At 40.7% G+C, this 12,662-nt stretch overlaps 1 protein-coding gene across 1 annotated transcript in view; it reads right to left on the minus strand.

Moving 5' to 3' along the window:
- LOC109487590 (kinase D-interacting substrate of 220 kDa-like) overlaps window positions 1–3,054 on the minus strand; it is a 68,519-nt gene extending 65,465 nt beyond the window's left edge. The window contains exons 1-2 of the mRNA XM_019791596.1: window positions 2,133–3,054; window positions 409–519 (exon numbers count right to left, since the gene is read on the minus strand). Coding sequence (XP_019647155.1) covers window positions 409–519; window positions 2,133–2,498 — 477 coding nt within the window. The 5' untranslated portion in view covers window positions 2,499–3,054. The remainder of the gene's footprint in view (window positions 1–408; window positions 520–2,132) is intronic.
- Window positions 3,055–12,662: the final 9,608 nt, after the last annotated feature.

Below are 12,662 nucleotides of genomic sequence, written 5' to 3' on the forward strand. Positions count from 1 at the left end.
AAATAATCGCACTCCCCTAGAACAACGAATATGTCGGTACTGTGATCTAGGAAGAATTGAAGATGAGAAACATAAGAATGTAAACTATACCACAAAGAGCGAGTAGATCTTTATAATCTGATACAATCTATTTTCCCCTTCTTTATACATCTAAGCTGTACAGATAAATTTTATATTTCTAATGAGCTTAGACAAACCTTCTATATTGAAACATAACTGTTCTTACATTTTTGCCATTACTAAGAAACGAGAAGAAACCGAATTTACTTGATTGTAGCTAGCGCTACTTGGCGATGTATATATGTAACGTTATCTATATTTCATCCTTTTTTGTGACCTGTACTTAACCCAGTGGGTATGTGTGTACAATAAAGGTCTTCATTCATTCACTGAAAAAATAACACTCACTACTTTCAGGTCGAATTGTTGTACTGTCCCCAGATCCAGTTCGCCCACATGCAGCGTTACCGCTCCTATCAGCTTGTCCTTTTTGAACGTTCTGAAGTTTCTAACGTTGACCTGCAACAAGAAGTACGTGCATTCTTGTTTTAGCAACCACAGTATGCCACCAGACATTTTCCAAACAAAACATGTTTTAGCGCTACTGAACTTTTATTTATTTATTTCTGTTTTATTTATACAGGGTAGAGACCTCAGTGCTATTTAAAACACTGCTTTTCAGGAATGCCCGGCACGTGACAACAAGTTACACATGAAAACAATGAAACCAGCACATTAAACAATACATAAAGTTACAAAACAACCAAGCGTCAAAACAAAATCGTTAACCGTAAATCAGTGTCGTTAAGCCAGGCCAAGGTCAGGAGGTCAGAGGTCAGCAGTGTTGTTTCAGAACCTTCTTAAACAACAGGTAAGACGTGGCCACTCTAACTGTGGCAGGTAGGCCGTTCCAAGCCAAAACTTTATATGACCTTCGCATATGGTCTGGTCTGTTAATTATTACCCAAACACATTCACATATACGGTGATAGGAGTCTTAAGTCCTCCTGCTATAAAATTCCAACATGATGTTACCCAACACTAGTCACCATGGTGACAGACGTCTGGTTCAGGTCATTGACCTTATTGGTTTAGAGAAGAAGAAGAGGAAACAGAGCATAAATAATCTGTTTTCCTTCGGTAAGCATAATTATCGTGGGATCAGTTGCCACTACAAGATAATGAAATTCCAGACTTTCTCCGCAAGTCATTATGACATTAACGACCCGGTCTAGCAACTTCTAACTCGGTCAGTCAATGCTCGAACAACTCAACTCAACACGATTACTAGTATAGTTAAAAAATACTAGGATAGTCGTACTATGTCGTACTAGTACGATTACTAGTATAGTTAATAAAGAGGCAATATATGTACAACCCCACCCTCAATAGGGAAGGGGGCTACGGGTAGATCTCTCCGGCACTTGTTTTTTGGCGCTCCCAGCCCCGAGGACAGACAACACTTAAACTCCTGTTCTGTATAACAAGAGCGTTCTGACTAGTTTGCATTATCTTGTCTTGACTTGTCTGACTTTTCGACTTCCCCAAAAAATGTATTCACTTTATTTGAATATCAATCAATAGTTTGTGCTTATAAACCTGCATTTCTCCTCTGGTCTCTCAGTCACTGACGAAAGCTAGTGGATACTAGCTGAAACGTCTGACCGTTTCGAAAATCATATCCAGTTGCTTTTTGGCGGATTACTAGTATAGTTTGATAGGAGGCCACGTACGACGACAAAACTATACGTATACTAACACGATTACAGCTTAAACAGTAATAGTATTTGACATGTTTTCTTTTTAAACTGACACCTGTTATTTTTGCAAAGAAAGTTGTAGAGGACATATATCGCCAGCGGGTGTAATCCTATCTGAGTGGTAACAACACTTCACTGTTTTGCTTTGTTTTCACTTCACTTCCTCGCAGACAAGGACAAACTTAGGTTGGTGAAATATAGTCTTACTGATCAGTTTATCTTCAATTATGTTAACGTTATGGAAGGAATTTTTCAAGTCAACGGTTAACAAAGACTCTATTTCGCCTCTCAATATTGCAGCAGTCCTTTGAGTAAATACACTACAACAAGTGCCATATTGTTAACACATTTAAGATAAAGATCTGTACTTACATGCAATACTGAAGCATATGAGGTTTTTCTTAGCTGGAACAGGAACTTGTCGTTGAACATGGGGGTGTAGGTTTGCCTGGCGACTTTAGTCGTGAAAATGTCCTCTCCAAGTTCCACTGTGACATAAGGGTCACAGCTCCCGTGACTTCGGACACTGGCCTGAGTTCTTGTCCGCAGTGTTGTCCGCGTCGACTTCCCCCGTACCCTGCGCACGGCGTCCTTGTTCAGACGGGCCCGCACCACGGTCACCTCCAGCGTGCCTCTGTAGTCGTCCTGCCGGGCGATCAGCTCCACTGTCCCGATGGTTGGGACGGCGAGGTCGGCTTCGTCAAATACGGAGTCGGCGGAGCCATTAACCACGTCCATGGCGGCTCTGTACGTGCCTGGAGGGTGGATAGTCCGGTCTATTGAATGAGCACGCCAAAATGGACGCCCAGGTCGCGCTAGTCTACGTGTACCTTACCCACCGAGGGAACTGTTTGCCAACTTCACCACATAGCAGCAAACAATAGAATCTGTACCTTGACTTTGACGCTTCACAACACAGCAATCTCGTCACCACTGCTGACGTCTTGTCGCCTTTCCAGTACACGTATTTACAGATCTGACCATAGATGCTTGTAAAAGTATTGTAAGTTTTTGTCGCCCGAAGGCTTCTCGATCCAACGACTACAGGTGTCTGACAGAGAACAATACCACACCACTCTTCAGATTAACATACCGAAGACATGTACAAAAGATGTCCATCTGTGTCACGAAAACATGACCATGGTAAAGTCACGTTCTACAAAGAATGACCGTTGTTGTTCACGCTGTGCCCTAACATGGATCTTTCCTATCGCATTACTTCCAGGTAAGGGCGTATTGTTTTGGGTGGCTGAGCCGTGGTTTCATGTTTGTGCTACTCTCCAAGCAGATGTTGGTGGGGAAGATCGTTACCTTTCTATTATATGGTGGAGGTAGCGAACAAAAAAGGGCATATAATAGAGAGGTAACGATCTTCACCACCAACCTGGTGGGGTCGTGTGGCGCAACGGCAGCGTGCGCGACTCGGAATCAAGAGGTCCCGGGTTCGAGTCCTGCCACCGATCTTGTGCTCTTGGGGCACTTTACACGACTTTTCCGACTAGTCTCAAGTGAAAATGAGTATTGTCTGTCCAGTATTCGTTTCTATGTGCGGGACACAACAACAGCAACAGCTGCCTCTGTTCCGCGTGTATTGCACTAAATATTTCAATAAATAAAGCAAAATAAAATCAACTAAGTAGGTTTGTGCATCTGTTTGTCCGAGCGCGAACAGAGTAGGTTGACAGCACTTGGGTGGGGGAAGATTGACAGACAGAATGACAGAGGTCAAATGTCTCAGAATTTGGTCGGGGAGCCAGGAGGTCGACATGTGAGAATTCAAGGAGCCGAGGATTTCATACATGTACGTTCCAGAAGCCTTGAAGTATTCCAGATTCCTTGAAGTATAGCTCTATATTATATTTAAACGTTATCCACTGTTTATGTCTTATGTTCAATCCCTTACCTTAAACTGAAAACAACTAGTTTGTGTAATACTATGCATGTGCAAATAAACAAATAAACAAAAACAAGTCAAGCACCATAAAATCAATCCATAAACCACTACAGGATACTTATAAGAGCATTGTTTTATTCATTAATCCATTATACGCCTTGAAAGTGACACATTTGAGCCGGAAATCCCACAAGCTGGTTAAGTCTTTAGTCGGCTTCAGACATGAGGAAAATATTTGCAATCGATAAAAAACGCTTGGCACTGCGATTTGGGAAACCTTCTGGCGATCAACAAATTTTGCCGGAGGCACGTCGCAAACATTCACCATTTTCCCATTCCCAGGATGCATTGCGACTGGGGGTAAAATCTCAGCCCAGATTGCAACAACCTGTTTTTCTGCGTGTTTTGAGGTGTTGTGGCATTTTATGCTCAACAGCCAACATTTATTGACTTACTATGGGTCGAATCTGACAAAAAATAGAGAATAAAATTTTTGTGTTCTTTTTTAACATGGGACATGTGGTTTGCAACAGTGGTAACACTATACCGTCTTTTAATAGAAAAGGAGATACAAGTATATTGTTCAGAATAATTCAAAAGATATTGTGGTATATAAAGGCAGCAACCTTCATCATTTTAGTTTCTGTTATCAACGACTGTAAAAACACCACATAATTCAGATCACATGGCGCTATGCAACCTGGGAATTTTTACCCCCTTGCGCGCAATGCATCATGGGAATGGGAAAATGAACGGTTTTGGGTACGGGCCTTTTTCACATCATTGGTTTCTTTCGTGCAAGTATGTCTGATTTCGCCAGTGCTTTTCTTATTTCAAAGGCGTCTGTTTTATCATTTATGAAGTCTTTGTAAACTTATTCTTGTCATTTTGAATGAACTTGGTCATCTCTGTGGAAGGTAGTGTTGCGTCATTTCCGTTTCCGCTTCGTTCTCCATCCGCCTTGGTTGTCTGTTTTACAACATACAAAAAGAGGTAAACACAATAAGAACAAAAGAACGACGAATCCTTTTAATATATGCCAAATCGGAGACCTTGAATGGTCACATATAACAAGTGCATGTAGTTTGTGCACTGAACTTCTGTAGTTCTTACCGTCTGAGCATCAAGATGACAGCAGCTAGCACCATGATAGTTAGAACAGGGACTGCTACTCCGATTCCAATAAGCACACCTACAAGTACAGTAAACAAGAATACCAGTATCCGTAAATAATTTCATCAGGTTGGTAAACGAATGAATAGCAAAGTTCTTTAGTCACAACCATTTATTTTTCACGAGCCGACGTTTCGATGACTGTCTGTCATCTTCATCAGGGCAATTCTGACTGGTTTACTGTGCACTGACGCTAGATGTTACTTGGTGCATAGTGCACTAAAGGTGTTACATGGTTCATCTAGCGTCAGTGCACAGTAAACCAGTCAGAATTGCCCTGATGAAGATGACAGACGGTCATTGAAACGTCAGCTCGTGAAAAATAAATGGTTCTGACCAAAGAACTTTGCTATTCAAGAATACCAGTAGTTCTTTGTAAACAAAAACTCAAGAGGATAATGCACAGAACCATAAATTACGCATAAAAGCCAACAGTTTAAATTTGTATATATCCCTCATGCAGCATTCATTAAAGTTCACAAATATGCTATATCTTAGATATGAGGATTCCAAACACTTCAAGTGTATGTGGTGAAAATTTTTATGTTTTGGCGAACATTGACCAACTCAGCACGGCTTGGCAGACAGCTAAGAGCGCCGCCATGCATACCTGTAGAAACTGCAGCTGCATAAGTTGCGGTGGTCCTCTCGCTAACAGTTGATGACAGCAGGTCTGTGGGCCATGGAAACAGAACAAAAAGAATGCAAAAATATAGAAAAGAAAAGCGTGACACATGTACCTAATATTCTCAGAGCATGTGATTTCAAAGGACACATTCGTCAAATAAACCATTTGTTCAAATTTGAGTTCGGGATTTGGTTTTGATGTAAATAGATTAAATTGTCACACACTTGTATATACGTCGACACTTTTAGACAGTACACTTTTTGGTATGTTTGGCTTCATTGTCCCACTCATTGTTCAAGAATAGGTGACCTGACATGGCATGCCTGACTGAGTACATGGGTGCTAGGCACCGATAGTATGGTGTTTAAAATTTAAACGACCCATAATGGACTGTTTATATAAACATAATAACATAGCTAATCCACAACTGTGAAAAAGAACGCCAAAGACACAGACTTATGTCTTTTACGTTTATGTTATAATTACGTTACTCGCGCTGTTTGCTACAAGTTACTAGTAAGAGTTTGTTGACAAGGTGTTAGCAAATATACATTTCATATCCGCCATGTTGAATTGCAGTGTACGTCAGTTAAACATGCCAACATAATGCATGCTTAAAATTTAATCAATTTACCCGCCAACACCCCGTCGCCGAGATTCATACTAGTATGATAACTATTATGATGTCAATGAAAACTTTTTAGACATGTACATATTGTTCCTGTACTATCGCCCCCCTCCCCCTTGTCCCTGACTATACCTACTAGTATTACCGAACACTGTAAGTCTGTTATACTTACCTGTATACGGAGTCACAAACATAGCATCCCTTTCCAAACACAAAACACTTGTCTGGTCCTTCTCTATGAAGGAGTAACGGTATGTACTCAATGAAGAATAAATCACAAGATGTGGATTCGTCAGAAGTGTATGTACGTATAGCATCGATGTGGCATGCTGAACAAACAGAGCTTTACAAATGTTGACAATCTGATTATTTGATATAGGGGTGCGTTGGTATTCAAGCGATTACAGAATGACCTGTATACGTCCCGATAACACTTGGTCCTGTCCGGGGCTCTGCTCTTTTTTCGTCACTGAGAAAGCCTAGTATTTGTAAACAGAGCTCAGAGTGAGTGGAAAATATTAGAGCATGTCGTCTTGGTCGAATTAGAGTGAAATACAGAACTACTTGAAACTGTTCCGTAAACACTCCACACTACTTAGACATGCACTAATATTGTTTGAACCGTTGGCGTATGTATATGTGGCAGCACATGCAGAAGATTTTAGCTAAAATCGTCGTTGTTTGTATCAGTGATTTTAACCTTTGCGTTTCATTGTTTTATTGGATTTGTTGCTCTATGTAGATGATAGACTTCGTGTGTGAATGTGTTAACAAGATAAGACAAGGATAAACTCGGGCTACTGACCAATGTACAGGTGCTTATCGGTCTTTGTTTGGGTCAACATTGCTAGTCTAAACAAAGTTTATAAAGGGTGTAGGATTCAATGGCAACAAGACTGGCAATGAAAACATACACTGCCATGGAGACAGTGGTTGCTGTTAGGGTTATTGTTTGCATGGCACTGTCATGATTTCATGATTTTGAAGAAGACTTGGTACCTGTTAAGTCTAGACAGATACAGTGCACTCCTCCCCTGAGTGTTTAGAGAACGGACCCCGGGGTCACAGAAAGTAGGGCCATCCGGGGCAGACAGGTCTTCCCAAGGGTTTCCAGGAATGTGGGCATAGATGTAGGTCAGAGACATGCCTGTGGACATTCCATTACTGTGAACAAAATGCCTGCACCATTCCTAGAATTCTTGCAAACTGCACACAATACTGTACCATTAGGCTCCTCCCTGAGACGTCGCCAAAAATGTTTTAATTGCTCCTATGCTGAGTCTCAAGAACTAGAATTTAGATCCACCACAAATGACTGAAAAAATTACGACACTATACATGTACATCGCATATTCAGTAATATATACATTTTGTTCAAATCATGTCATGTTTGCTCTTGTTAACAGTCGGATACATATTAATATAAACTAGAAAGGTAACATTTGCAAAGCAAATGCATAATGTTTACCATTGCAAATGGTCTGCTCTGTTAGTTCTTACTCACATACATTAATATATATGGTCAGACAGGAGTCTAAATGCCTCCTACTATAAAATTGCAACATTATGTAACCCAACACCAGTTACCATGGCAACAGACGTCAACAAATCAGGTCATTGGTCAGGTCAGAGGTTAGTATTTGGAATAGAAGAAGAAGAAGAAGAAACGTAGCAAAAACAATATGTTTTCCTTTCGGTAAACATAACAAGTACTTGTATGTACATGTATATATTGCTTTAAGTATCTGGAATGTTATAAATGGTACTAGCCACCTTCTGAATAGCATCTAAGTGAGAATGACAAATGTGCAATCTTATCTACTAATCAACAAATGTACAACTGAATGCGAAAAATTAAGAATAACATCTATGATATCATATCATATCATCTTTGTAACTTCAACCATCACCAACACGCACCAGCTTTTATCAATTGATTCTCTTCAATTGTATACAAGATTATTTCCCTAGTTTTAGAATTTTAGACAGATAGTTTTAGACAGAAGTCACATACCTCATGAAACTCGATAATCCTCGTATTACAAGATCCATCTGTTCTTACATTTACAACTGTCTTAAGAAGCGAGAAGAAGCAGAATCTGTACATATGTAGTTTTACTATAGATATATTTCAGTCTACCATCGCTGTTTACCATGACCTGTACTTAGTTCGAAATGAGCAAAAATGTACAATAAATGTCTTTCATTCATTCATGCATTCATTCATTGAAGGCCGTTATAATTGTCAATATCGTATTTAAGAGCCAAGCCCTGTTTTCGTGTCATCTTATATTCTTTGCTAGAATCAACAGTCCCTATTCTGGGTGTCCATAGACGAGTACAAGTCATTGTCCACAAAACCTTCGTCCTGTGATTTGTTGACGGTAGCGTACAGGGGAGTCTGGTCGTTCTTCTGTGATGTCTGGTCCTGTACTTCTGTGGAAGGAGACTCCCTGGGTAGAGTGAAACAAACGCCTGATTACGTAAATTAAACAGTAACTATTGGACTTCTTGCACGAGGGATTAAAGAGGCCATCTATATCAGGGCATTACAACCATCCCTCAACAGAGACGGGGGCGCCACAGACTTTCTGCAACCTATGATCCACTGCTCACGGAGTCACGTGTGTTATCTGCGTGACGTCACGGAAGCGGTGGATTGTTCATTCCTTGACAAAGACTGGAGTTGTACAGTCGAAAATTTGGGTGAGTCCAATTTCTTGTGTTGGAAATTACAGTTTAAACTTGCTGCATAGTAACTATTGGAGTCATAGAATACGCACAAAATAACTCGGTAAGTGCAATAATTTGTTCAGCAGACAGCAGTGAAAGAAGCTCTGAGGAAAGAGTGATGAAAACGTCAAAATGTCATCAAAATGATCATCGTAAAAAGCTAACCCGATTCCTGCATAGAGGTCGTTGTCGACGAAGCCATCTTTGTCCTGTGATTTGTTGACGTGAGCGTACAGGGGAGTCTGGTCGTTCTTCTGTGATGTCTGGTTCCACTGTACTTTTGTGGTAGGAGATTCCCTAGGTAGAGTGAAACAACGCCTGATTACTTAAAGAAAACAGTAAATATAAGAATACGTACACGTAAGTGCAACATTTTGTTGTGCAGACAGCAGTGAAAGAAAAACTAAAAAAAACAATAATGAAAACAAAATGTCGTCAAAATTATTATCATAAACACCTCACCTCACTTCTGCATAAAGGCTGTTGTTGACAAAGCCATCTGATTGGCCAAAAGAAACTCCTCCGTCATCCTCATTGGCTGAGAAGGTTGCTGAGTCGTATATGATGTTATCAACGGTTCCTTCTCCTTCCTCATTGGTGGGTCCCTTCTCAGAACCGTTTGTGCCTCTCCTGTTGAAATGTGATTTAGATTATACATCAACAAAGTAGGTAGTACATTTACATGGATTTCTCCGTACCAAAATGACGTACTGTTTACTTGGCATATGCTATGAAACAAACTAATGACACCTTTAGAAAAAAAATGCAAGTTAACTCGACACGATAATAAGGAAGTGACCTTTAAGCAAACAAGAGTTCAAAGTCTGTTACAAAAAACAACGCTACATGACGACGAACAGTTACAACAACGTAAAACTTTACCTGACGTTACAACCGTCCGCAAAAGGCTGAGTTTGAGCAGGATTTGTAGGATTATTTCCAACGGTGGTCTCATGGTGGATCAAGGAATATACATATGCGTCGAGCAGGTGGCTTCACTTCTCCGATTTTGAGGAAGTAACCTGCTTGATCATTGGTGCATGACAAACAGAAGCCACGTGATCCAGCTTCACGTACGGAACATTCCATTGGCCATAGAGAGAGGTTCTTTCCGATAGCGCTGGGGAAGTTTCAGCTACTCCGGTTACTACAAGTCCTCACAGAGAATCTTTCCGAAATTTATATTTGAGGTAAAGGAAATCGTTGTTGTAGAGGTCAATCTTGGGGTAGTGTGGCGTAGCGGTAGCGTCTTCGGCCCAGACTCGAGAGGGCGAGGGTTCGAATCCTGCCCGATGCCACCGATCTTGTGCCCTTAGGAAAGGCACTTAATACGACTTTCCTCACTTCACTCAGGTGTAAATGAGTACATAGCTTCGGTTAGGGACATCCCTCAGATAGGACGTTAAATGGAGGTCCCGTGTTTGGGAGAGCCACACCCCACATACGCTAAAGAACCCACCGCACTTATCGAAAAGAGTAGGGGACCTTCCCGGTGTGAGTGGTTCAAACCTTACAGTCTGGTCTCAGGTTTTACATCTTTGAAGAGGTGATAGTCACCTGTTATGTCAATACTTCCATAAATGTGGTAAATCGTCATAAATAAAATAAATAAATAAATAAATCTGTCGCATCAATGCATTATAAAAGCATTACACAACATATGATATTGCGATCCGTAGACCAGTATTGCATCTTTATTCAATAGATTCTTTGTGTGACAATGCGATTCAATAAATCATAGCAGCGACATATACAACACATGTTAATTGAACATAGAATTGCCGAATTACCTATACGGTTTCCAAACAAATTGAACAACGGTCATCACGATATGTACAGTGTTTACGCAATAATAGCTTCATGCTTTCACACACATATATGATCACGTAAAATAAGATATGCAAACATAACTTTGGTCGATCATATTTCCGTGGATAATCTATTACGTTGACTGTTTTATACACATCAAGAGGCTTGGTCATTACTATCTAAATGGTATTTAATTTGTTATGATTGTACATTTAACTTTATTATGAGACGAAACATTTTGTCGTCCATATTCTCAACTCAATTATCAACTTTGGCTAGCAGCATGGTCTGAGATCTGGTTTACACTTTGGAGAATGAACTAATTATGTTATGATTGTGATCATGTTTTTTCAGCAGTAGATATCATTCTCCACGACGCCTTCATCAGAAGTGTGCGCTACGTTGTAATACACGCTATCCTGGGCGCTGTCATCCCCGTCATAATGTCTTGTCTCCAAACATGCGTCCCTGTAAAAAAAAACACACAACATTGAAGCTTGTGGGGTCGTGTGGCGTAGCGGCAGAGCGCTCGACTCGGAATCAAGAGTTCCCGGGTTCGAGTCCTGACATGCCACCGATCTTGTGCCCCTGGAAAAGGCACTTATCACGACTTTCCCCACTTCGCTCAGGTGAAAATGAGTATTGTACTGTGCCCTGTGTTGGTGGCGATTAATATAAGTTTTAAAAAACTTGAGTGTGCCGTCACCACGTCTTGTGATTAGATGTTGGAATATAAAAAAAACCTAGAACTTAACGTGGTCAAGATACTTCAAAGATACTAACAATAAAATATTACTTATAGTGAAATCTATTTTCAAAATCGCATCTTACTCTGTTCCAGCGTATAGATGGTTATCCACCGTTCCCTCTGATTGGTCAATTGGAAGAGTACCGTTGGTAGTACTAGTTCCCGCGTATAGATGGTTGTCTACCATTCCTTCTGATTGGTCAATCGTAACATTGCCGTTGGTGGCTCCCGGGTAAGCGTATAGATTGTTATCCACCATCCCTTCTGATTGGTTAATTGAGACATGGCCGTTGGTAGAAGCGTTGCCATTGGCTGCGAACGCAACCCCACCGTAATAGATATTGTCTACAGTTCCTTCGCCAGCATGGGAAGACGTTTCTTTTTCGTCTGTATTCTTTGATCGTCGCCTGAAAGAAGAAAATGAAGTCTCAATACAGTAACAAGCCTCCGTGATTCAATATAAAAAGTTGATAATTCATTTTAAGTGTTGGGTGAATTTATGCACTTAAAGAATTACAAAATGGACCTCGATTTTATCCCCATACTTAAACAGCTTTATGTATGCCCTCAGTGTATGGCTACAAGAATCCTATGTGGCCGTGTCTTTTACATGATGCCATATCCCAAATATTAATGTTGAACTAACCGTCTGAAGTAAAGGATGGAAGCAGCGACTGCTATGATGACGACTACAGCTACAGCTGCTGCTGCACCACCAATGATGGCACCTGTATGTAAAAACAAGCAAACAAAACAATTAATTAGAGGTGTCCTTCCAGAAATTACGGTCCTTAACACACATATATGTTTCTCAGACTATTAGGTTAAAGTTAGTTGTTGATAGTGTTTTCCTTACCTGGTACGCCAGCTTGGTTGGCTACAAATCCATCACTGTTTCCACTGGAATCTAGGAAAAGAGCGAAGGGAAGCTGAGATGATGGTCACAGAACGTACGAATCATTGTTACCCGATTATAAAGCCACTGGACATGTAGAGATGAGCAATCATGACTGAGTACCAATATGCACTATTACGCTACGCCATTGACTCAGAGTATCCTCATAGAGAGTGTAGGTAGTACTATAATTTACTTACTGAAGTATGACGACGTCGGTGACACGGTGAGAGATGGACGGGTCGATCTTTGTGGAACCGCAGACGTAACGCCCTCTGGGGTGACAACTGAACTTTCCCTCGTGGAACTTATTACTGAATACGTATTTATTCTTGTGCTTTGGGATGTCCGCATTTTCGTTGTCATTAATAATGTGGAAGTTGCGGCTGTGGCC

The sequence above is a fragment of the Branchiostoma belcheri genome, unplaced genomic scaffold (assembly GCF_001625305.1).
Source record: "Branchiostoma belcheri isolate BF01 breed outbred unplaced genomic scaffold, Haploidv18h27 scaffold9, whole genome shotgun sequence".
NCBI classification, from domain to species: domain Eukaryota; kingdom Metazoa; phylum Chordata; class Leptocardii; order Amphioxiformes; family Branchiostomatidae; genus Branchiostoma; species Branchiostoma belcheri.